The sequence below is a fragment of the Falco naumanni genome, chromosome 1, assembly GCF_017639655.2.
Source record: "Falco naumanni isolate bFalNau1 chromosome 1, bFalNau1.pat, whole genome shotgun sequence".
NCBI classification, from domain to species: Eukaryota; Metazoa; Chordata; class Aves; order Falconiformes; family Falconidae; genus Falco; species Falco naumanni.
The window spans coordinates 105,425,488-105,450,354 of NC_054054.1; the positions used below are offsets into that span (position 1 = coordinate 105,425,488).

The 24,867-nt window shown below is 63.3% G+C and overlaps 4 protein-coding genes across 8 annotated transcripts in view; all 4 read right to left on the reverse strand.

The window, feature by feature from the left end:
• Positions 1-608: 608 nt before the first annotated feature.
• On the reverse strand, positions 609-10,411 carry LOC121097304 (ras GTPase-activating protein 4-like). Of its 2 annotated transcripts, XM_040614162.1 has the most exons (20): positions 10,297-10,411; positions 6,268-6,324; positions 5,803-5,916; positions 5,393-5,454; positions 5,146-5,275; positions 4,768-4,849; positions 4,460-4,591; positions 4,288-4,379; positions 3,909-4,032; positions 3,658-3,811; positions 3,253-3,317; positions 2,807-2,919; positions 2,550-2,736; positions 2,128-2,265; positions 1,689-2,000; positions 1,469-1,606; positions 1,253-1,388; positions 1,051-1,171; positions 918-976; positions 609-792 (listed from the first exon to the last, which is right to left on the reverse strand). In XM_040614162.1, exons 1-20 carry the CDS (start codon positions 10,359-10,361, stop codon positions 671-673), a joined length of 2,403 nt encoding a protein of 800 aa, XP_040470096.1. In that variant the 5' UTR covers positions 10,362-10,411; the 3' UTR covers positions 609-670. The 2 variants fall into 2 exon arrangements, 1 of the variants encoding a protein (XP_040470096.1); XR_005830908.1 differs by lacking the exon at positions 609-792 and having other exon boundaries at positions 1,504-1,606.
• Positions 10,412-12,901: 2,490 nt separating this feature from the next.
• LOC121082770 (uroplakin-3b-like protein 1) lies at positions 12,902-15,727 on the reverse strand. The gene is made up of 6 exons (XM_040582424.1): positions 15,064-15,727; positions 14,473-14,616; positions 14,134-14,365; positions 13,967-14,043; positions 13,336-13,462; positions 12,902-13,207 (listed from the first exon to the last, which is right to left on the reverse strand). Exons 1-6 carry the CDS (start codon positions 15,107-15,109, stop codon positions 13,102-13,104), a joined length of 732 nt encoding a protein of 243 aa, XP_040438358.1. The 5' UTR covers positions 15,110-15,727; the 3' UTR covers positions 12,902-13,101.
• Positions 15,623-17,328, reverse strand: UPK3B (uroplakin 3B). Its single transcript, XM_040585840.1, has 6 exons — positions 17,271-17,328; positions 16,855-17,004; positions 16,539-16,758; positions 16,235-16,440; positions 16,037-16,157; positions 15,623-15,806 (listed from the first exon to the last, which is right to left on the reverse strand). The coding sequence occupies exons 1-6, from the start codon at positions 17,326-17,328 to the stop codon at positions 15,623-15,625; spliced, it is 939 nt and encodes a 312-aa protein (XP_040441774.1).
• A 3,450-nt stretch (positions 17,329-20,778) lies between these two features.
• The window catches only part of DTX2 (deltex E3 ubiquitin ligase 2), a 39,360-nt gene continuing 35,271 nt past the window's right edge, over positions 20,779-24,867 (reverse strand). For 2 of the 4 annotated variants that reach the window (XM_040614327.1, XM_040614311.1), the window contains 6 exons: positions 24,674-24,718; positions 23,622-23,692; positions 22,802-22,960; positions 22,553-22,714; positions 21,765-21,854; positions 20,779-21,129 (listed from right to left, as the gene is read on the reverse strand). In XM_040614327.1, the coding sequence (XP_040470261.1) occupies positions 20,905-21,129; positions 21,765-21,854; positions 22,553-22,714; positions 22,802-22,960; positions 23,622-23,692; positions 24,674-24,718 (752 nt within the window). In that variant the 3' untranslated portion in view covers positions 20,779-20,904. The remainder of the gene's footprint in view (positions 21,130-21,764; positions 21,855-22,552; positions 22,715-22,801; positions 22,961-23,621; positions 23,693-24,673; positions 24,719-24,867) is intronic. The other 2 variants (XM_040614334.1, XM_040614318.1) reach the window with 1 other exon arrangement.

The following is a 24,867-nucleotide window of genomic DNA, read 5'->3' on the forward strand; positions in this document are numbered from 1 at the left end:
GAGGGGTCAGCGGTGACGCCACGAGGAGCACCACCGCCAGTGATGCCCCCAGCACAGCCACCAGTGATGCCACCAGCAGGACACCAGAAACGGCACCCACAGGGCCACCAGTGATTCCACCCACCACCAGCACGGCCACCAGAAATGGCACCCACAGGACTGTCAGTGATGTCCCCAGTGCCACAACCAGTAGCACCACTAGTGATGCCACCATTGCCACCACCAGCACTGCCACCTGCAGAGCCACCATTGATGCCACCACTGCCACCAGCAGGACATCAGAAATGGCACCTGCAGAGCCACCGGTAGGGCACCAGAAATGGTGCCCAGAGCCACCAGTGATGCCACCACTGCCACCAGCACAGCCACCAGAAATGGTGCCCGCAGAGCCACCAGTGATTCCACCCACCACCAGCACAGTCACCAGAAATGGCACCCGCAGGGCCATCAGCGCTGTCACCAGTGTCACCACCAGTAGCACTACCAGTGCTGCCACTGATGCCACCAGCAGTGCTTTGGCCTGTCCCCCAGTGCCACCCGCCCCGAGCCACCAGTGCCCATTCCTGTGGCCACCAGCGTCCCCTCCAGAGAGGGACAGGACAGGGCTGCAGGGTACAAAGTGCCTTTATTGCCACCGTGGCGGTGCCCGAGGCGTGGGGACCCCGACCCCTCATGTCTGCAGCTGCAGCAGGGCGGGTGCGGGGGGCGCGGGGGGCTGCACCCGGCGGTGACAGCCCTCCAGGTCCCCCAGCACCCCGAAGAGCCGGCGCAGCCCCTCAGGCAGGGGGGTGTCTGCGGTGGGAGGGAGCACCAGTGAGACCCCCAACCACCGCAGCCCCCCCCGCCAGTTCTGGGGACCCGTCCCAACCACAGCATCCCCCAGGGGGTCCCCAAAACGCCCCCCACCCCAAACCTACCTTCATCCCGGGGGCCATTTTGGGCGTCCTCCAGCTCCAGCAGCTCCCAGTACTTTTCCCTGGGGAGAGGAGAGGGGTGGGCTTTTGGCTGGGGAGGGGTGCAGGGGGCCTCCCCGGTGTGTGGGGGGCTCACCTGAGGGTCCCTTGGAGGCCCTGGAGATGATGGAAGAGCCGCTGCGCCTCAGCCGCGGGGTCCAGGGGGTCACTCCAGTCATGCAGGGTGACACCATGCCGGGTCCGGTCGCACCCCAGCCCTGGGGTGGGGGGCAGCAGGCTGATGCCATGAGGGGACACCCCCAGCACCTCTGTGGAGTCCCGAGACCCCCACCCCATACCTGTCCTCTCCTTCTGGTGGCAGCAGCTCCACTTGTCCCCACGGAAGACGCCGGGGTGGTAGGCGCGGAGCACGCGGGGGTTGTTGACGCACACCTTGCGCAGGGCTGACAGCCACTGGTTCAGCTCGTTGACGCACTGGGGTGGTGTGGGGTGTGTGGTGAGGGGGGGTCCCGGGCTGTGAGTCCCCTCAGCGTGCCCCCACATCCCCGTCCCACCTTGCACTGGAGGTAGGCTGTCTCCTGTTGCCCACCTGCACCCGTGTAGACCACCTGCATGACGTGGGAGCTCCCGAAGCTCTTCTCCTCCACCTTCTCAGCCGCCAGGATGTCAGCCAGGGCGATGGTGCCGCTGCGCTAATGGGGGGGGAGATGGATGACACAGGGGGGTCAGTGACGTCCCTTCGCCCCCCTACCCAGCCCCTCAGCACCCTCCTACCTCCGCGCCGGGGCTCTTGCCAAAGCTGAGGGCCTCCCCGGTGAGGCAGAAGTGGAGCTTCTTGGCGGCGGTGGGCAGCAGTGGCCCCTTGCCCCGCGTCTTGTGGACAAAGAGCGGCCCCTCCTTCACCACCGTGCGGGGGGGGTCCAGCGGCCGCCCCTCACCTTCCTCCTCTTCCTCCATCTCCACCAGCCGGGTGATGAAGTCCTTCATCTGGGCAATGCCCTGCTGCAGGGCGGGCAGCAGCGGGGCCAGCCAGACCTCCTTGGCCCGCCCGGCCGCTGGCTCCATGTTGCCCACCATCTGGATGGCCTGGAGACCCCCAGCGTGGCGGTGTCACTGGCGGCAGACCCAGCCCTCCCCAGTGGGAAGCAGCCAGGCACCTCGAACACCACACCTGGGTGACAGCACCCCCCTTGGTGTCCCCCTCCTGTCCCACCTTGGCCAGCAGCAGCAGCGTGCGGCTGGTGCGTGCGTCGGCGTGCGTCTCCCGCAGGTGGAAGAGCTTGGGGGTCATGATGGCCGGCGAGAAGAAGCGGAGGCAGAGGAAGCTGGTGACTGCCACAAACTTGGTGTGCTGTGGCCAGCCGAGGTGGTGGGAGACACGTGAGAGTCTGTCCCGACAAGGGACATCCCGGGGCACCACTACATCGATGCGCCAGGGACGTGGGGGCTGGCTTCCAGCACCAGCGTTGCCGTGTGGGCGCAGCACAGCCCCGCTGTCCCCCTGTGACCCATCCCTGGGGGGCTGCCCCCATGCCCAACAGGAGACCCCACCAACCAACACTGGGGACTGCACCCAGTGTCCCCTGGGGACATCCCAGTTTGACCCACCCGGTCCATCCCCTGTCGCATCCCAACCTGGTGCTGGGGGAAGCGCTCCTCGACGCGCTGGAAGAGCTGCCGGAAAGCGGCACGGATGACAGGGGGACACGCCGGCACCGACTTGTCGATGGCGTCCAGCAGCTCACCCAGGTAGGACTGGAGGTGCTGGCGGCCCTGCTCGATCACCTCCCCCTCCGTCTGCACCCGGTGCAGCCCTGAGCACCTGCGGGCACCGGCACCGTCAGCCGCATGGCCGGGGACCCCCGTGCCCCACCGCCCCGCGTGCCCCTTACCCGGTGTCTTTGATCTCCACCTTGCCAGGGTCGAGCTCCACGTGCTTCTTCTCCTCGAACACGCGGGTGATGGTGGGTCCCAGGACAGCGTGCAGGTACGGCATCCCTGTCACCTGCCGAGGCAGTGCGCAGGGAACAGTGACGGGGGGCACAGCCACAGGTTTGGCACCCCGACACCCGTGGAATCCCTGACAGGGGTCACTCAAGGAACTCTGAGCAGCCTGGGCTGGTGGAAGGGGTCCCTGCCCGTGGCAGAGGGTCAGAACTAGACGATCTTGAAGGTCCCTTCCAACCCAAACCCTTCTGTGACTTTCTCCACCCTATCAGCCCCAGAGGAAGATACAGACCCACCAGCCCTCCCAGTAGTCCCCTTGGGAACTGGACCCCACAGGGACAGCCCAGAGAGAGGGTGACCTGGGAAGAGCAGGTTTCGGGCAGTGTGGCACCTTGAGGAAGGACTCCATTGACTTTGAGGCCAGTGAGTTGCTCCGGAACAAAGTGTTGGGCTCGCCTGCAAAACAGGAGGGGGTCTGTGGCCTGGGGGACAGTCACAGGTCACCCACCCATGGGGCAGCTGCAGTCGTGGGGGTCATTCACAGGGGCTGCGCCCTCCATCCCAGCCATTTCTGTGGGATTTCCTAACCTCAAAGCACTGGCTCCCCCACCAACCACAGCCAGCATCAGCCCACCAGTTGCTTGGGGTGAACCCAACAGATTCCCACATGGAACACAGCATGATGGTTGAACCTGAACTGTCACCCCCCAAAAAAATCACCACGCAAGGTCTCGGAGGTTTCGCAGCCCCAGGAGATGGTTGGAAGCCTCTGGCTCTGATCCCGCTCCAGCCTTACAGGGCTTGGCCAGCTCCAGCTCGAAGAGCAGGTCCAGGAACTCCTTGACCAGCCCTTGGCCCAGGAAGAGTTTGACCAAGTTGACGGCGACCTCCTGCCGGCACTCGGCCGTGGTGGTTTCATCCAGGAGGGTGACCAGGTGCACTTGGCCATCCTGGTGGGGAAAGGCACCGCGATGTGACGGCTCGAGGGAGACCCGTGCCCCAGCAGAGAGCCAGAGGGAGGCGGGTGCCCCAGCATGGACCCCTCACCTGGCGCCCCGACTTCACCTCCTGGCACAGGAGCTGGACCAGGGGCTGGTAGCAGTGGGAGGGCAGCACCGTCTCGTCCCGCAGCCGTACCTGCAGCTGCAGCGAGCCCAGGCTGCCTCGGCCCCTGCAGGAGCACAGCGCGGGTGGGAGAGGGATGGAGAAATACTTCACCAAGCTGGAGGTGGCCCAGCAGCCCGGGAAAGCCGGAGCAGGCAGGTGGGGCAGCCCTGCACTTGCCCCTTCCTCCCAGACAAGGGCATTTCCAGGAGCTGCCCCTCCAAAGGGAAGATGCTTCCTGGGAATAACCCCCCTCCCCAATGCCCCTGTGGGCACCGGGACCACCCCTGGCACATCCCAACACCCCTGTGCCGACACTCACTCGTCCTCCCTCGGCTTGGACTTGTCCGGCCGCAGTCGGAACCAGCCCTCCTCCTGCCCGGCCGCCTCCAGCCCCTGGATGCTGAACACCACCTGGGAGGGGAAGGCAGGAGGGTGCTGGGTGGGCAGCCAGGCAGGCTCCCTGGCAGCGCCGGCGGGGGCTGGGGGCTCACCTTGCCCAGAAAGTCATTCCTGCCGACGAGGTCCCAGTCCCACACCTCCACGCACAGCTTCTCCCCGGCGGGCTCCGCCAGCTCGAACTCGAAGGTCTCGTTCCAGCGGGGGTAGCAGGATTTCTTAACCACCTGCGAAGGCAACGGCTTCATCCCCCCGCGCTGGGTGGATCCGACACCCCCCTGGGGACACCAAGCTGGGCACGCCGGGGGACAGGGATGGCTCCTGGCCGAGGTCTGGGCTTGCCAGGAGGATGATTTCACTTGCAGCACGTTGGGGGATCAGGATAAACTGAAGTCACACTCACGGTGCTCTCCTGCGCCTTCCCGTTGTAGCGCAGGCGGACGAAGGGGTCGGAGGCGCCGTTCCGGTCCTTCCTGGCCAAATCCCTGCCAAGAGGAGGGGGAATTTGCCAGCAACCTCCCAATATACCTGCAGGCACCTGCTCCCCTCATCGGTTCCCCAGCACGTCGAGATTCACGTCCTAAGGACCGGCAGGTGAGGTGGAACCTGTCTCAGGACCCCCGTCAGCTGCTGGGTGGCGGGGAGGATGCTCTGCCCCCAAGGGAGGATAGCTAAGAAAACCGATACAGTGGGGAAACTGAGTCACGGAGCAGTCAGGACTCACCATAGGTGTCCCAGCTGCACACACAGACCCCTGTGACACCCCGTGTCCCCTCCTCACCTGGCCTCCAGCACAGTGCAGCGCAGCCGCCGGCTGCCCTGGCTCCCCAGGACCTCCACCCGCAGGTGGATCTCCCCCTGCACCTCCTCGTCAGGGTCCACCTCACTGAGGCTCACCCAGCCACTGTAGCCTGTAGGAAAAGGGGACACCCTCATGGGGGGGTCGCTGGGGGAGCCCTTGGGACCGGCTCCTCATGGGCTGGGAGACAGGTCCCCACCGGGATCCCCGCAGCCACCCATCCCCCTACCCTTGGGGTGCTCCGCCAGCATGTCCCGGGTGATGCAGACCTTCCCAATAACATCATCGCGGCTGGAAAACAAAAACCGGGAGCAGGACATGGTGTGGGATGGCAGCCCACCTGCTGCGCCAGGCCCAGCAGGACACGTGTTGGGGGCAGGAAGGGTGCCCGGGTGTCCTGGGCTGGGGCCACCACGGTGTGTCTGTCCCCATGGAGTGCATCAGCCACTCTTTGCTGCCAGCTGGAGAATAACCTCAAGAAATAGTTTCACCCATTTGTGTCCCAAAACCCCAAGCCAGCACGGCCAGGTGTGGATTCTGTGGTGCCTACAGTGGGGTTGAGCAGGCAGGCAGCCAAAGCCACCAGCCTCCAGTTCCCCACCCCGAGCCCCCACTGCCCCACAGCTGACCTGCCCGTACCTGAGCGCATCCTCGTCCATGACGTAGATGGAGATGCTGTGAAAGGTGGGCTGGAGGTGCACCTCGTATTCCTCCCCCCAGAACGGGGACAGCGTTTTCCACACCGTGGCAGTCCTGTGGGGCAGACAGCACCGGTGACGGGGGACATGGGGCACTCCCCAGCCCTGTGAGCTTCCCAGCTTTTTGTGACACACAGCTGGAGCAGCAGCCACAGTTTTGAACCATCAGCTGGGGCAGGCGATGGGTCTCCATCCCTGTCTTGTAGCTCTGGGCTGGCAAGATGTTGGAGGTGGCCACAAGATGTTAGACATCACAGCCTGTATCTGGAGGAGTGGCTCAGCCCAAAGCAGGGAATAATAATAAATAATAAAAATAATATTGTACCTGCTGCAGGGTAGATGGAGGGACCTGCCAGGAGCCAGGTGTGCAGGTTTGGGGACCAGCCAGGGACATGGAGCCACTCACCTGATGATGGCCTCATCGTCGATCTTCACGATGCAGTATGGGTCGCTGCTCCCCGTGCTAGAAGGACACGGCACAGCTCTGTCACCACCAGCAGCCACAGCCCTGGCCCCCTACCCCAGCCCTGGGGGCTCGCGTGGTCGTGGGCAGCCAAAGCCTTCAGCCCTGGCGAGCCCCACTGGAGAGGGGGGACCTCGCAGGTGCCCCTTGTGGGGACACACACCAAGGCTATGGGGTGCTGGGGTCCAGAGGCATCCCCAGAAGCCAGAGCCTTTAGCAGATGGATTTGGCCAAGGCTGCAGGCACGTGGTGACCCCAGCTTTGCTCCCAGCCCAGGGAAACACATCCCTGACTATGTCCGGCCACCGCATCCCGCTGGCAGCTGCAAGTGGCTTTCCTCTTCCAAATCGGAAGGTGAAGAACAAACAAAACCCACCCTTTCCCCGAAGTGGCTCCAGGCACTGACAGCCCTGTCACACACACTAGCAGCGAGGCCACAGCAGCTTCCTCCAGCCCCAGGGTGCACCCAGCGCCCCAACACCTCCATAGGGACGGGGACATCCCTGGAGACACCCCCAGTGATGCAGAGGGTGTGAAGGGCAGGCAGCCCCCACGATGCTCTGACCCCCGCTTCCTCCCCAGACACGACTCGAGTGATGGCTCCTGCTTGCGGCTGCCAAACCAAACCAAAACCAAATCACCATTTTATACCTTATTGCCCCAGTTCATCAGAAACGAGGTGACTCGGCTGCAGGCAGGAGTGGGTGGGGGCTCCGGCCGGAGGCAGAGGAGCCAGCAAGACCCGGGTGCTGGCCAAGAGGGTGGAAAGGTTGTGGCTCCCGTCCCGCAGGCAACCGGCACTGGGCAGCCCACGCTGAGCACGGTTACTCATCAACACCACCCCGGCATCATCCCCCAGCCAGCCACGAGCATCCCGGAGCAGGGGGGAGCACACAGGTGGGGATCTGGGGACCCCAAACACCGAGTGACTTCCCCACCCCAACACCAGGGAGGCTGAGAGCCAGACACTGGGGGGATTCAAAGGGTCTGGGGTGCCCCCCTGCCCTGGAAAGCATGGCTGTGGGGGGTTTCTCCAGGCTGTGCATCCCGGGCACTGCGCTAGCATCCCCATCCCCAGGCGCAGGATGGGGGCCACATTCTGGGCCACAGGTGGTGCTGGCAGCAGGAGGGTTGCTAAGAGCAGCTCTCTACCTGCCTGCTCCCGTCTCCAGCCACACTCTGGAGAGGTTTTTACGAGAGCGGTGGATGAAGGACCATTAACGAGCCTGCTGCTGACATTTCCTACCTTATGCAAACCATCAAGCGGGCAGGGAGCAGGCAGGCAGAAAGGGAACATCTGCCTGCCCGAGCCGTGCCCAGCAACGTGGGGCAGGCGTCAGATGGGAGCTGCTTCCACACCAGCAGGAAAACCTTGTCCCCAACATGGGGCCATTTTGAGCACACGTGCTGCTTCACGTCCCCTGGGGCACAGGGTACCCCAAAGCTGCCCTGCAGTATCTGGGTATCACAGGGATTAAAGCGCAGGGCTGCCAAAAACTGTCCACGGGCTGCAGGAAGCCCCCGATCCGCATCCCATGGGATGAACCCCCCACTCCAAAGGGAACCCAGCACTGGGTGACACGGTCTGCCTGGCGTTGACATCCCTGCAGGCTCACCAGTGCCCAGGAGATGTCAGGGGAAGAGACTGATGAGGTTTGCAGGCTCTTGGCAGGCGCTGGGCATCCTGCTGACGCCTCCGCAGAGCACGGCTGGCTTTGGCCACCTGCCCCGGCCCCCCCGCACAGGCACGGGCCACTGCAGGAGGCAAGGCGGGGGGGTTGGCACGGGGAAGGAGCTAAGAAAGGGGAAGGTCAGGCTTTAAAAAGAGGAAATGAAGACTGAAACTTTAAAGATTGATAGTGTTGTATAAACTAGGCGGGGGGGGTGGGGGACGACGGGGAATAAACATGCACTCGCTGCAGGCACCCATCAGGGTGAGCTGAGGCACGGAGTTTGCAATTAAAAACTGGTGTAGAGAGCGGCACTGCTTTGCCCAGCCCTCAGGGGGTGGGAGCAATAAAATAAAATCAAGTATATAATTTCCCTTGCTTTCCTGCAACGAAATCCTCCTGCAGGGGAGGATTTTGCAGCGCTCAGCTAGGAAGGTGTTCGTGTTCCCACTGTGTCCTGGGCTGGGGGACAGAAGCCCACCCAGGGCTGAGCTGGAGCGGCTGCCGCAGTCCCAGTGTTTTGGCCCCGGAGCTGGGCAGTGACGTGCTGGCCGGGAAAACCTGCAGCGGGTTTCCTGCCTCTTTATGGGCATTGCACGGCTGCACTGTGCCAAGCCCTGCGCTAGGCGGGCGCTGGCTTGGAAGGCAAAAGCAAAGAGCCGCTCTTCGGCAGCGGGAGGAGGTGGGAATCCCGTGGGCACAGCGAGCCAGGAGCCTGGCACCGAGCCTGAACCCCACTGATATCACAGGGCTACAGTCGGGGCAGAGGAGGGGGCTGCCGGTGGCCCAGCAGCAGCGCCAGGGGTCCCAAACCACAGTGACATCGGCCAAATCCTGCTCCTGCAACCCCCTGTGCTGAATCCTGCAGGGGCTGGGGGACCCCACGGGGGTTTGGGGGTGCCACATTGCCTATGGGTGCTGCAAGCAGGATCTGACCCACAAACACAGCCGGGGCCACCGCTGACACCCCACAGAGGGATTTCCCTTAGGGAAACCAGCAGCGATCCCAAAGGCTGTGCCAGGGCAGACAGGGGAACGGGATCTCAGCAGCCCCTGTCCCCAGAGAGGGGGACGGCGGCCATCCACGGCCAAGGTCAGGCGGCGGAGCGGGATCCAGCGCTCGGGTTTCCCTCCCTGCCGGGGCAGCCACTCTCCCTGCCCAAAGCCACCGTGTCCCAAAGCCACCGTGTCCCAAAGCCACCGGGCTGGAAAGCTCCGCACAAGGTGTTACCGCATGGCCGAGCCCGAAAACCAGAGCTTCCGAAAATCCAGAGCCTGCCTGCACTGGGTCAAGCTCCCAGCATGGAGTTATGCCAAGGGATTTAAAAATCAGGCCCTGACACATGGGATTTAAAAAAAAGAAGAAGAAGGAAAAAAAAAAAAAAAAAAAAGTCATGTTTCTTTCCTTGTTTATCGTCTTTTTCCATGATGGCTGCAGGGAGTTTTGCCGGTTTTCCGGCAGCCCTGACCCTGCCTGGCTGCCGAGTGCTCCTCAACAGCCTCCCAGTGCCCTAGCAGCTGGGGACCACCCCGATGCTGCCCTCCTGTCCCACCCCGACACTGTCCCACATCCCACCCCCCAGGATCAGAGCGACCGGGATAACGCCGGGACACACAGGCAGCCCTTAGGGAGCTGCCAAGGAGGGAAAGTCAGACCCAGGGGGCTGCCAGCAGAGCCCCCCGGACCACAGCAGGGTGGGCTTGAGGGAGGTGCTGGGAACGAAGTGGTGGCCAGGGGTCAGAGCCCAGGGATCATCCCTGCTCCTTTTGCGGGATGGCTGTACCGGGGGTCCTGCTTCGTGTCCAGGGGTCCCTGCAAAGGACCCAGCTCCAGGTGGGGTGCGGTGCATGGTGGGGGCAGCACAGGGGGAGCCCCCCAACACGGGAACACTGCTTGGGGTACCCTAAAGCGCTGCTGGGAGCACCACACAGCACAGGTTGGGAACCTCAGAGCCATCCCAGAGGGTGTCCCCAGATCAGGGGGGATATGACAGCTCCTGAGGGAGCCACCCAAAGCCATCCTGGGGGGGAACCCTCAAAGCAAGGGGGACCCCAAAGCAAGGGGGATCCCCCCAGAGCCATCCTGGGGGGAGCCCCCAAAGCACAGGCACTGGTGGGAGAACCCCAAGCCATTCCAGGCGAGCCCCCAGAGCTGGGGGGACACCCCCAAGCCAACCCAGAGGTGGTGTCCTCAAAGCACAGGGACCTGTTGGGGGTCCCTCTGGCAGCGCTCCCGGGGCAGGGGGGCTCCCTCCAGAAGCTGCCCCCCCCAACCCCCTCCCGGCCCCCCGGGGGCACTCACATGTCCTTGGCGGGCAGGTTCCTGCCCTCCACGATGCGGATGGAGAGCGCGCTCCGCCGGGCCATGGCGGGCGGGCGGCCGAGCCGAGCCTCGAACCCGCCGTCACCCAGCTCCGCGCCCATGTGCGGGCCGGCGCCGCCAGCCGCCAATCAGCGCTAGGGGCGGAGCAAGGGGCGTGACCAGAAGCCATTCTCCGGTGGCGATTGGGTGATTAGATTCAGCTGCCTGCCAAGGGGTGGAGCCTGTGTGGCAATGGGCGTGGCTAAGGCGGCAATGGGCGTGGGTAGGGTGGGAGTAGGCGTGGCTAAGACGGCGGGGGCGGGGTCCCGTGGGGCCGGGGATACGCCACGCTGCCGGGGGTCCCGCCGGCCGCCCCCCCCCCCCGCTCCGGGCCGCCCCCAGCCCCCGGGGACCGGCCGCAGCCCCAGGGCGGTGCAGCCCCGGCGGGGGTCGGCCCGGCGCCCCGCCTGCGGTGGCCGTTAAGGACCGGACCCACAGTGGGTCCTCGCTGTCCCCCACGACCCTGGGGGGCGCCGCCCCCGCCCCGCGCCCCCGGAGCCCCTTTCTGGCTTTTTAACCCCGTATTATTTTTTGTTTTAAAGCCCTGCACCCCGCGGCTGCAGCACCCCCGGAGGGACCGGTGGCATTTCTGGGGTGGCATACGGGGAGGGGGACAGACATGGGGGGGGGGACGCCCCCTCCTGCGGGACCTCCCCCGGCCCGAGCACTCCCCCAGCACGCAGAGCTGGGGCTCAGGGCCGTGCCAGCAGGAACCCAGGCCTTGGCATTTGCGCCCGGCTGCCACGGGGACACCCTGGGGACACCCTGAGGACACTGTGGCAACACACTGGGGACATGCTGGGGTCACGCTGGGGACATGTTTGGGGACACTGCAGGGACACACTGGGGACACGCTGGGGACCCCATGGGGACACATTGGGGACACTGTGGGTACACGCTTGGGGATACTACAGGGACACACTGGGGCCAGCTTGGGTCACGCTGGGGACCCTGGAGGGACACTGTGGGGACATGCTTGAGGACACACTGGAAACACTGCAGGGACACACTGGGGACACGCTGGGGACACATTGGGGGCACTGTGGGTACATGCTTGGGGACACTATCGGACACGCTGGGGACACCATGGAGACACTGTGGTGACACACTGGGGACATGCTGGAGTCACACTGGGGACCCTGTGGGGACCCTGTGGACATGCTTGGGGACACTACAGGGACACGCTGGGGACACACTGGGGACCCCATGGGGACACGCTGCCTCTCCACCTGCCCTGCACAGGGGGACAAGGCGCAGTCCCCTGTCACTGTCGTGTGGCAGCTCCTGCGCTGCACGCTGGGGGTGCCACGTGTCCCACCTCCAGCAGCACCCATGTGATGGGGACAAGCCCCCCCGGCCGCTGGAAGCCACTTTGGGGGTGAGATGGGTGTTTCATTCTGGGGGACGGGGGGTGGGACACTGGGGGGACACGGGTGGGACGGATGAAACCGACCCTTGGCTGGGCCCCAGCGGGTCTCCGCAGGGATCGGTGGCTGGATTTGCTCCGTTTTCCTTGGCTGGGCTCCAGGGAGGCAGCTCCTGGCAGGGCAGCTGGGGGGGCAGGTTGCTACCCCCCACCCCCACCCACTCATCCCCCCCCCCCCAGCAGCACAAGGACGCTGCAGTGAGGGCGCTGTGACCGGGGATCGGTATAAATGTGATGCTGCCCTTTGCACAGCGCCCACGGAAAAATACCGGGGCGGGCGGGGGGTGGGTGTTGATGTATGTACATGCCTATGACATATATGTATATACATACTGCCCTGACATATATACGTATGTACATACTGCCCTGACTCCACCCAAAGGGGGGCACGGCCACCCTGCAGCGCTCTCGGCACCAGCAGGGTCTCATCCTGCCCAGGCTGTGGGATCAGGGCACCACGACCCCTGTGCAGGGTCGGGAATGCTGTATCAGCCCCCCCGCCCCAGCCCCTGGCACAGGATCAGGCCCACCACAGCCCACTCCCCACCAGACAGGATCAGGGACCCCCCTCCGGTGCAGGATCAGGCCCTGGGCTGCCGGTCCCCCCTTGCCATCTCGTGGGTAGTGGGGGAACATCAGCAGCACCCGGGAAGGATCAGGCCAGCTCTGGCTGGGGGGGACCCTCCTCTGGGTTTGGGGCAGGGAGGAATTGCTGTGGGGTGAAGGGGAACAGGGAGAAACACCCCCCTATACTCCCCCAACCCCCCCTGCCCCCTGCTGGGGGCATTTCTGTGCCCTGGGGCTGTTGGGGGGTCTGGCTCCCCTCACTGCCTGGCACCCCAGGGGACCTTCCTCTGTTCACAGTGGGCACAGGTGGCACCACAAGCTCCCAGCTGGGGGGGAAAATGCTTCCCCCACTCCAGAGCATCCCTGGCTGCATCCCACCCCGGGAGGCAGCCACCCCCCACCCAGGGACGGGGCTCACAGCCCTGTGTGGGGGCACAGGGACGGGGCCACGGGGCTTTTCCCAGGGGCTGGGAAGGCAGCAAGGTTTCGGTGGGTGCCATTCCTGGGGGGGGTCACCAAGGGGAGGCAGAGGCTGGGCACAAAGCACATGGAAAGGCCTTTAATCCGCTCCTTCGCAGCTCCCCAGGGCCCCCCCTCCTCAGGGACGTGCTGGCGGTGCCCCTGCGGTGGGCACCGTGCCACCCGCTCCGGTGGTGCCATCCCGAGGGCACCCAAGGGCACATGGGATGGCGGGAGCAGGTGGGGAGGTGGGGTGGGGGGCTGCGGGGGGACATTGGGGGCCATGGGGGGGCTCAGAGCCGTGCAGCCGGCTGGTCGTAGACGTGGTGGGTGTTGTACCGCTGCACCGTCACTGCCTCCGGCTTGCTGAAGGTGCTGCTGCCGCCACAGGTGTCTGAGCTGGGGAGGGAAGGGGGGGTGAGGGGCGAGGGTGGAGGCCCAGGGTGCCGGTGTCACCCTCTGACACCGGTCCCATATGCCCAGCACCCATCCTGGGAGGTGCGGCGGGACACGGGAGCGGCACTCACCCCAAGACCAGCATGGCCAGCAGGCCGGCCAGCAGGATGGCGAAGAGGATGGAGAGGATAGAGGTGATGGCGATCATGCTGGCGCTGTGCCCGCTGCCCGTGGTGGGGATGCTGCTGGGTGACTGGGCTGGGGAGAGAGCGGGAGGGGAGCAAGTGGGACGCACCTGGGGGCAGCGCAGGGGGCTCGGCCTGGTCACGGGGTGTCTGTGTGCAACTGCAGTGTGCAATCGCACCGTGCAAATGCAGCGTGCAAACACTGTGGGCAACCCCACCGTTCAAACGGATGGTGCAAATCCAGTGTGCAACTGCACCGTGCAAATGCACCGTGCAACTGCACCGTGCAAATGCCATATGCAGTGGTAGCGTGCAAACACGCCGTGCAAAAGCTCGGTGTGAACGCCATGTGCAATTGCACTGTGCAAACAGCATGAGCCATCGCACGGTGCCACCGCACCCCGGCAGGACCCGCAGCAGTGCCCTGCCTCAGTTTCCCCAGCCGCTCAACAGGAGCGCTGCACCCCCAGCCGCTGGTGCTCGGTGCGCAGCCCCTCGGGACCACCCCACACCCTGTCCACACTTGGGGGCTGTGGGATGGGGGCAAGGGGCAGGATGAGCCCCCTGGCAGCGGTACCTGTCCTCAGGGTGATGGGTTCCGACCAGGCTGTCTCCGCCACGGGCTCGGAGCCCTCCAGGGCGAGGAACTTCACCCTGGGAGGGGAAGGGAGGTTGGCCATGGTCCCGCGAGCTGGGGGGCTGCCAGCAGGCCGGGGGGGGGCACGTCCCCATAAGCAGGCTCACCGGTATGGCCCAGGGCCGGGCAGGGGGCCGTTGCAGGTGGGTCTGGTCTCAGCCCTGGTGCAGCTGGTCTCGCTGCCCACACGCAGCACCGTGATGTCCCCGGGTTTTTTGGGGCAGGGGTAGTGCAGGAGGGTGCTGTTGAGGGTCATGTAGGCGGGGGCGGTGGTGGGGAAGCCCTGGAATGCCCTCTCGGGGGTCCCTGGCTCCACGCTGTTGTTGAAGTCGGGTACGGCTGCAGGGATGGGGATGGGGGTGAGGAGGGAGCAGGGGGGCGCGGGGAGCCCTGCGCACAGCCCTGCCCTGGGCTGCTCCCCCGGGGCCTCGCTGCAGCCCACCTACCCTTGGGGACGGCCACCACCAGCCAGATGACGGCATCGTCTCGCACATTGAAGACGCAGCGGGGCTGCTCCAGCACGAAGGTGGAGGTGGTCTTCAGGCCCCCCAGAGGCAGTGTGGCCAGGGTCGGACTGTACTCGAGCGTCTCTGCGGTGAGAAACCAAGGGGGTGCAGTGGAGGGCACAGACACCCCCCCCCGCAGCCCTTGACCGGTGGCTCTGACCGGCTGCACCGGTGCTGGGGGCTCAGCGTGGGGATAGGGAGAGGGGGGAGCTGGCCCTGGAGACCCCCGCTCCCCTCCTGTTTTTTGGTTTGGGGCTCAGACACGTGATAAATGAAGAGGAAAGCAAAGAAATCCCGTGCCACCACCTGGGGAGGGACACCCCTGCGAGACCCCCAGAGGACCCCACGCTGTGCCGGCAGACCCAGGTAGGTGACACCAGGGACAGGAGGGGTGGCACCCAGCATAGGGGGGGCATCAGCTGCCCTAGACCTCAGGCTCCAGGGGGGTCCTGATGCCCATGCACAGGGGACCCCTGCAAACAGGGGACGGCAGGGACCCCCAGCTCAGCCCGATGGTGTTGGCGGACTCACCCAGGCCGTGGGCTGTTGCCAGGAGCAGGAGGAGCAGTGGGAGCATCGTGTGGGCGCCTGGGTGCCTGGGGTGGGAGTGCAGAGAGCCGGGCTCTGCGTCCCCATGGGACCCACCTGCGGCTGCCAACCGCCCACATTCCTGCGCTGGCCGCAGCCCCGTCACAAACAGGTCCAGCTCGTTTCCCCGAGGAGCATTTGTCACGTCCAAGTGCCCACCGCTGAGGTGTGCTGAGAACCGCCACGCTCATCGCACGAGTGGGCTGCAGCCCCCGCCCAGGCAATGGGGCACAGAGTGCCACCCCAGGGGATGCCCACCTGTGGCTCCCTGCACACCCCACCGCTGCCACCATGTGCCCCCCTCCAACACCAAGTGCCACACAACCGAGCCTCTGGGTGGTTTGGGGGGGGCCTGGTGCCCCCATCCTCCACAGCCCCACGTGGCCAACGGCCTGGTGAAGGTGGCACCAAGCTGGGTGCCGTGCGAGCCGGGTGGCCGGCACAGGGGGCAACATCCCACGGCCGGGCAAGGAGGAGGCAGCTGCAGATGTCAAGTGAGAATTTACTTAGCAGGACACAGACCGGGAGGTGGGGGGGCAAAGCAGCCCAGCCCCGGGGGGCTACACCTGCAGCCGGGGGGCCGGGGCTCAGGCAGGGCCGGGGGGATGTGGTGGGTCCTGTAGGACCTGTGGGCGAAGGCGCTGGTCCCCGAATCCCAGCGGCGCAGGGACCCCCACACCTTGGCACTGCAGGGAGAGAGAAGCAGAGGCATCAAGTGGGGGTCCCTCAGCCCCTCCCCGTGCTGGCCACCGCCAAGAGGCCCTTTCTCTTTGCCAAACCACCAGTTTAAGGAAAAAAACGCTTTTTAAATCATTAAAACATCTTTGCTCAATCCCTTTGCTGAGGAAGGGGTGTTCTCCCAGGGCCCCGTGGATGCACCCCCCTCCCCCAAGCCCAGCCCAGGTACCCCACGTACCCCACGGCGCCAAGCACTGCAGTGGCCAGCACGGCCCCCAGGCTGGCGAGGATGCAGGCGATGATGACTACGTCGCTGCCACGGCGTGTGGGTGCGGGGTCGATGGTGCTGGGGTGGCTGGCTGGAAGGAGGTGGGATGAGGGATGTGGGGGGGGCACGGGGGGTTCAGGGATGGTGCGATGGAAAGGGGAGGGCGGCCAGGGGAGTTTGGGGATCGCTTTTCCCCTCTAGGTTTTGGGGTGATGGCATAAGGCTGATGCCATGCCGCATGCCAGCACCCCAGCGGGGCAGGTGTGGGGACCCGCAGGACGGCAGTGCCACCGGTACCTCTCGGCAGGAGGATGGGCTCAGACCACCTCGTCTCAGCTTTGGGGCCATGGCAGCCCATCACCAGGAACTTCACCCTGCAGGGTTGGCACGGAGGTGACACGGGGGGTGAGCATGGCCGGGATGGGGAAATACCCCAGCTGGCATCTGGGGGGTTCCATCCTGCCAGCCTCACCTGTAGGGCCCCGGGGAGGGCAGGGGTCCATTGCAGGGGTCCTGGCTGCCCTGGCCCCCACACGCCGTGTCACCCCCAACCCGCAGGAGGGCCCAGCCCGGAGCTGAGCAGGCATACGTGGATGCTGCCGTCTCCAGCGTCATGTAGGAGTGGGCGGTGGGCAGCCGCTCGTACAGGGGCACATCAGCCTGCGACGGGGGGTTTCTGAAGGCGGCCGAGGCTGCGTGGCACAGCCCGGGGGTGAGCGGCTGCGACGGGGGTCCCCCACGTCCCCTTGCCACAGCAGGGAGCATATGCTGGAGCAGCGGGTGCTCACCGTTGGCAAAAGCCACCACCAGCCAAACGGCATCGGAGGCGTTGGTGTGACGGTCAAAGACGCAGCAGGGTCTCTCCAGAGCGAAGGTGGTGGCGGTGAGCTTCCCTGGCAGTGCCGCGGGGGGCACGCGGGGCACGTAGGGCAGGAGGGCTGGGGAAGTGGGCAGTGAGCGGGGGGGACCCCATGCTCTGCACCGCTCAGCGAATAAATGCCTGACCCCAGCCCCCATCCGCGTCGGGGTCCACAAACGCCGGTGCTGGCACAGCAAGGGCTCACAGGCGCCAGCACCAGAGGGACAGCACTGGTGTGGGGCCCCCCCAGCCACGCCTGGCCCCATAACACCCTCCCGGGCACAAACACACTGCAGCCCCTCCAAGCCCCCGTCCCCCTCTGCCCTGTCCCCCCGTGGGAGTCACCCAGGGCCGCGGCTGCACCCGTCCCAGCCAGCACCAGCAGCACCCGCAGCAGCTCCATGGCGTCGTCCCGGTGGGGCTGGACGTGCCGCCCTGCTCCGCTCACCCCGTCCCACTGCTGAGGGGACGAACCGCCCCACGAGCCCCTGCAGTGGGGACGGCCTGGCCTGGCCAGACCCTCCCAGTCCCACATTCCTGCACCGGCTCTGCCGGCCCGGTGAGACCCCGCGGGCAAAGGGGGCCGGCTGCGCCTGCCAGGTCACCCGCTGGTCCCAGCCCCCCCCGGGGAGCCCTCCCGCGGGACCCCAAGCCAAGGCACCCGAGGGAGCTGCGAGGATGCAGGGCACCAGCCTGCGATGTGAAAGGGGAAACTGAGGCACAGAGGCGGCACCGGAGCCGCGTTCAAGACAGGCTGGCAGAGGTCAAAGCCTTTGTTGGCGCTATGGGGGTAGCTGGGCAAGTGGTCCCACCAGCCCAGTTGCCCCACCGAGACCTGTGGCTCCCTGTGGGTGCCTGGTACCACCCGCCCCCCCAGCCAGTGCGAGGGGTGAGGCCGGGCTGGTTTTGGGTGCAGCCAGCCTCGCCCCGGGGGCAGGAAAGCGCTCCGGAGCCATCACACCCTGGCCTCATCCAAACCCCACGCGTTCTAGGTGAACGGTCCCACCCAGCACCGGGGTGTGGAAGCACCTGAACCGTGGGGCCACCCCACGGTGACACTGCCCCTAGCATCCCTCCTCCTCGCTGGCAGCAAGGCTGGGCCATGGCCCCCCTCCCTGGGGAGAGGCACCCCGAGCCCTTGGGATGGGGATGGGGCAGTGACCCTGGCACGGGAGCTCCCCCACAGCCCGGGAGCCCATCACCACCGCCCCCCCCCGGGTGGCTCTCCACGCGGAGGGGTTTGAGTGCTCCTTCTGCGCTGTTTGTCAAGGGCAGTGGCTGCTCACTCCTGCGTGGGAAGGGATTTTCCGCCCCCCCCCCTCCTGAAGGGCTGGGACCGCGCCCCCAGATTAAGTGGAAATGGGGCATTCAAAGATTACAGTCCGGCTGCGGAAGGAAAAAGCAGGCACAGCTGCAGCCTCCATCCCCCCTCCCTCTTCCAGCTGCTGCCTTATCCCCCTGCTCCTACCCAGCAATAGCTGCCTCGGGGTCCCCACCAGCAACAGCTGCCCATGGGGACATGCCAGCCCCCCATCTGCCAGCACAGACCCCTTCGTCATGCCTCCCCGCAGGGTGCCAGCGGCAGGGCGAGGGAGGCAGGTTGACGCAGGGGGACAGTGAGTCACAGTTTCAGCTGCCACTATGGGGACGTGAGGCCAGCATACCTGCAGGGTCAAGGCTTGGCTAATAATAACCACCCTGCTGCAAATGAGCCAGCACCGCAGGGGGAAGGGAGAAACCTCGCCCCCCGGGGTCTCCAGCCCAGGCCAGGGGGACCCAGGTCTTTTGGTCAGACCTGTCCGGTAGCATTATAAGCACTTATTTTGGGCTCTGTCCCCTCCCGGCCCCAACCAGCCACAGCACTGCGGTCACGGATTCACCCCTGGAGCTTCCCCCCTCCGCTGGCTGCTACCCCTGCCCCGGGCGTCGAAGCGTCTCCCTGCGCAGCGGTGCCTGAGCGCCCAGCTCTGCTGCTTTCTGCCCCCTTGCTGCCTGCATCCCCCCACCGTGGGGGCCAAGCAGTCTCAGGCCCTGCACAGACGTGGCAAGGATTTTAGGAGATGCTTTGTGTCCTCGTGGCAGAAGACGAGACAGCCTGGGATGAGCCACTGAGCCTGGCCAGCTCACACCTCAGTACGCTGGCCCCGGCCCAGCCCAGACATGGGAAGGCTCCAGCCAATTCACATACAAGAGCCTTGGGCCACGCTCAGCAGGAAATTCTTGCTTTGTACAGGGCTGGGTGACCTCTGCTCAATTTTTGCTTCAATTCATTATTTTCACTGCTGAAAGAACATGAGCTGTGCATACAAAACTGAAGCTTAAACGTGAAACCTCTCCCTTTTGTAACTAGGGCAGGAGAGGAGCAGGCACAGCCCACCTGCATAGGGCTCAACAACACACAGACACACACCTACCGCACCCAAGCAGCTTCCACTCTTGCAGCATCCCCAAATTTTGCTGGATGTTTGATGGTTTTCTCCCTAAAGCATGCAGCAAAGGGTAACCAGGAGGCTGCAAGCACAAGATGGATATTGGGAAAGCTCCAGCCCTTGACAGCTCAAAAAACCCCTTCATTTTTATATTGGCATGACAGAAAGAGAATAATTGCCCCTCTGCTGGCCCAGGACATGCTGATCCCAGGAGGATGCCAAGACAGAGCTACCGGGAAGCACGGCCACATCCCGTCCTGATCTCCTGGGAAGGATGTGAAATGGCAGATAGCACCAGGGCCTCCGATGTGCCCAAGGGATTTGAAGCAGGCAGGGCTCCAGGGACTTGCAGCGGGGGCCAGTGGCCACGGGGAGGGGAACAGCTAGAAACAGCTCTTAGAAAGGCTTCAGCTACCAGGTGACAACACACAGGAAGGCCACCAGGACTGGGGAAACATGGCTTTTGCAAGGAGCTAGCACTTTAATGAGCAGAGCTCACGGCGCAAGGAGCTCTGCCAGCAACCTTGCATGGTGGCCACCACTGGCCAGCCGGCAGCAAGCCAGGGGGGACGGTGGCTGCTGACCGCCGGGCAGCACCAGCAGCACAAATACAAGAGTCTCCTCCTCGCAGAGGCTTTATCAGGCACAAATGGCCTCAAACTGCTGCCATTTCACCCAGGGAGGGGGGAAGAGGAGCAAGTCTTGCCAGAAGTGCTCCAGGACAATAGGAGCAGGGATGGCAGCTCACAGCAAGAGCAGAGGGCTGTGACTGCCCCCAGGACGGACACTGCTGGGTCACCTCTGCCAGCACTGTGGCTGCAGACCACCAGGCTCTGGCAGGCAAAGCACCGACAGGCTGCAATCCCTGACCTCTAGGACCAGCGCCCCACGTCCTGCCCCTGCAGAGATTTGTGTTCCTCCAGCAGAGCTGAGCTTTCCCTTCCTTCTCCTGGCTGGATCGAGTGTCCCCAGCTCCTGGAGCAGGCTGGTCCCCCGGAGAGGGCCACCGAGCGGGGAGGCACCCCAAGCCATCAGGCAGCTTGAAGGCAAAGCAGCGACCTGCCGTGGGAATGCAGTGTTGATCACAACCAAGCAGAGACAGAGGGGCAGGAGGGAGGGGGCTGTGCTGCAAGAGGTGCCTCGGAGACAGGGAGCTGCAGTGTGCTGGAGCGAGGCCCTGGCTTGCTTTCCAGGGGGATCTAGTGGGAGCGAGACCCACTCCCCATCCCATCCCCAAGCATTACCAGGGCCAGGTCTTGCCTTCACAAGGGGATCTGTCCCCACAGGACTACTGTCCCAGCCGGTCCTGGCTGTGACCATCAAACCCCACCCAGAGACACCAGCGCAAGTTCCTACAAGAACACCCCTCCCCGCCCCCCCCCCCCCCCCAAAAAAAAAAAGAGGCTGTGAAGAGCAGGCAGGGCTCCCGCGGTACAGTGTTATTGCTCAGTGTGACAGGTGGTCAGACACAGGAACTTAAGGCAACAGGAATAAGTGCACTAGGTGGGCCCCCCAGCGCGTGCACGGCACAGCCGGGCCCCCACCCCAGCTCATTGTCTCAGGCAGTCCTCGGTGACGCCCTGCGCGGCCAGCTCCGCCAGCACATTGTCCAGGTAGTTGGGGTCGGGGTAGCCGTGGCCACTCACATTTGTGTCCATCTCCGTCTTGTGGTGGATCTCATTCCACACCACCGTGTTGCTTTCGCCGGTAGTGCTGGAGGTGCCCACTGTGAAAATCAGGCGTCTCTTCCATGCCACCCTCAAAAGCTCCAGAACCTAGAGAAGGAAAAAAACAACAAAGCTGGCCTTCAGCAGCTAGGAGACTTGAGCCATGAAAGCAGTTTGCCAGAAGCTTGACAACCTAAATCCCTGCTGTAGCAGGAGGAAACATAAGATCCCAGCATCAGAAGGGATCTCCCTCCCCTCCTAGTTACCCATGTGGTGGCCCTGATGGGAAGGACAATTCCCTACACACACTGGTCTTCCAGGACTTGAAAAATCCCTTGAAAAATCCCAGTACAAGTTGTGACAAACACACCCACCCGCAGGAAATGGGGATGGGAAGGGTCAAGCAGCCAGACTTCCCGAGCTTGGCAGTTCTCAGTGCCAACCCTTGTAACTGCATAGCCCAACACAGGCCAGGAGCGCCTTCCCAAAAGATCAGATGGGATTTTGTTTAGTAAAGGGATGAACAAGTCTTCACAGTCAAAGCTGCGAAGCAGCAGCAAAGATCCTCACGGGCAGAGTGATTACAGATCCACGTAAGGAAGAAACAGCACGGACAACTGCCAAGAAGAGCTGGTTAGTGTCGTGGGGACAGCTCCCAAAAGCCAGCCTGTTGTGCCGATCCACCAACACAGGGCCAAGAGACAACCTGAGAAGGGTGACGTTATCAGGGTCTGGTACCTTACCTTCCTGCCCTTCTCGTTGTCTGGGAGATAACAATAGCGAGGAAAGCCTCTTGCTGTGTACGGCATCCCAGGGTTGGGGTGCTCAGGACCCTGCAACAGATAAGATGTATTTGGCATGGATGTGTCCATCTTCACAGGAGTTGGACAATCTCTCAGCAGCGGGATTTGACGTAGGCCCATGGCAAACCAGCTCTCCATGTAAAAGGAGCAAGGGATTGCTGATAATGAGGTACCTGACTTGTTACGGGACATGTGAGTATTACGGGTCCCCAGAGAGTGGCTTCACGCTGGGATACAAAAAGTCAGCTCTTCAGATTACTTAAAAATCCCACCAAATTATTTATTGATGGGAGACAGCCCCAAACCACAGCTTTTTCCATGTGGTCTGATGACACCCTAAAAAGATCACCCAGCCCAAACCTCTGCAAGCTCACTGCAACCACCGACACCTCAGGCAAGGGCTGTGAAACCAGATGTCGGGATCTCTCCCACCTTGTGAGCATGGGCCAAGCCTCCTCCCTGCTTCACACAGACACGAGCCTTTACTGCAGGTGAAAGGCTGTTGTAGCCCCTGGAGCCACTCAAAGCGAGAAAAGATCTCTCACGGAGGGGACCCAAGTCACCTGCACATTGAGGACCAGTCAGTGCAGCTTCTGGCTCCAGGCACCTCAGGCTGCTCAGCGATGGGCTGCCAGCAGCTACTGTACTGGATCCCAACACTTTTCTGGGAGGCTCTCACAGCTCGTACCACGTCAGCAGCCGTTCCTGCGAGCGTGCTGGGCACTCACCTGAATGCCTCTGCTGATGTGATACACAATCTGGATTGTCCCGCAGTCCCTGTGGCCAGGGAGAGACTGGGGGAAAGTGGAGACCTCCATCTTCCCTTTGGGCTGCGTACCGGTTTTCTCTCCGTAGATGGTTTTACAAGAGGGACACTGCAAACTTCCATCCTGTGAGGAGAGAGAAGCAGGCATCAGAGCTCCGCAGCCGAGTCACCTGGGCACGGGGGATCTGGTGGCAATGGGCCAGCTCGGTACCTTGTTCCCGTTGGAGTACATGGCCAGCATGCAGAGCATGTGGAAGGAGTGCTGGCAGTTTGTCAGACGACCGACTGCCTCTGGCTTGATGGTGCTGCACTCGCACGTGTCGCTGTAACCTGAGGGGGAGGACAGCTTCTCCATGCAGATGATACAGTCCTGCAGTCCAAGACAGCAAGGAGAAAACCACCATGTAGGGCGAGCACAGGCTGATCATAAGGACTGACCCACCAAGGAAACGATCAAGGAGATGCTTCAGGAAGATTTGCCTTCAACTTTAATCCATCCCTTTGAGGTTTAAGGACACAGAGACAGGTTGCCTTATCTGGCTGGTATCACTCCACCACCTCCTGGACAGCACAGAAGAGAGCTGCCATCAGTCAGAGGGGATGAGTGGGAACTGAGTATGGTTGCGTCTTGCTCCTCTACAGAGCAGCTCCCGTGAAGGGTTTTGATCTCCGTAGTTTTGACCTCTGTGAGCACTGGGAGGAGGCCAAAGCCAGACTCCCCCCTCCACCCCAGGCCCTGCAGCCAGCTCCAAGGGAAACGGGGAAGCATTGACCAGTTTAGCTATTCAACCCCCATCAAGTTTTCCCTGTCACACTCTCCGTCCTCTGACAAGGACAAGTCACCAGTTACCACGTGTGGGCTTCGGGCAGTGCTGAGGCCTCTCCCTCTAGCACCAACGGTGCCACTGCAAGCAGCAGGATCTACCATGCAGGATACCCAAGGAAGGATGGTCCTCAGGCATTGCTGTGGTTTTCACAGCACTCTGCTGAATGGGCCACTGGGCAAGCTGGAGTTGCTTCGTCGTCCTCACCTCATCGGCAGGAGCACCCTTCAGCTCTTCCAGGTACTTCCTCACCACTGCTTCTGGCTCGGTTGGTGTTGCTGCACAAGGAGAGAGATGAGAAAAAGAGAGAAGAAATCAGACACGCCATGGGATACGACAGGCACGTGCAGGGTGAGCTAGAGAGAAGGGACACAAGCAAGTCACTGGCCAGGATGCCAAGGAGGAAGGTTGGGGTTAGAGGGGGAGAAGAGGCTGCTCCAGCTGGTCCCTACAAGCCCTGCAAAGGCTTTGCTATCAGAAAGGGCTACCACTAGGACTGTGAGTGCCACCCATGGGAGAACCCACTGGCAGATGTTGGTGCCCTGGGCCGTACACCCAGGGCTCTGCCTGTAGCTGTTGTGCTCCAGTTCTCCCCCCGTACCCCAAGCGATGCCAGCCAGGTCCCAGCTGGACTTTCCTTGTGCACACCAGAGGCCAGTTGGCGTCAAACTCAACCCAAGGATGCTACGGTCTCAGTGGGACAGAGGATTACATCATCTGCATGGTTAAAGGGGAAAAGGCATTCCCACTTTGCCCCAGCTGGCACCTGACAGGGATACGCAGCAATACACTAAGCTTCAGGTCCTGTTCCAAGTGTGGCAGAACAAGCCTCACATCTTTAACACAAACCAGTGGCCTTTCTCTCGAGCTTCCACATACCCATAGCCAGCAAGACACAGTGCAAGTCATAGGGTATAGAAAAAAAAATTAGCTTTCCAACAGTAGAACTGCCTGTTTGCAGCACGTGACACCGGTACCTTCGCTTTTTCCTAAATATAGTCCCTGGTTCCCATCCACCCAGGCATGGGCACCCGAGCAGCCCACCAGCACCAGCATCCTGGTGCCCTCAGAGGCGTTACAGGATTAAGCCACAGGCATAACACAACACCAGGAGCAAGTTATTGCTGAGAGTATCAGCAGTCACCTCAGCTCCTAGCCCATCCTTTTGGAGCTGCCCAGTGAGGCTTGGCTTAAGCCAGTGAGCATCGCATGCCTCCACGTGGCACCCAGCCCTGGCCGAGAGGAGATGAGCTCCTTACCGGTCGTCAGGCCCGTCACAGAGGCTGCCAGGCTCTTCCACCAGCCTAGGAAAGGAAACATTTACACAAGTGACATCATGACTCCACCTGGCAGGAGGCAAAAGACAGACCTGTCACTTTACCCTTCCTTCCTGAATCTGCTTCTGGGGGAGACTGCAGGAAAGCAATGCTGTGCTGAACAGGCTAGCAAAGGT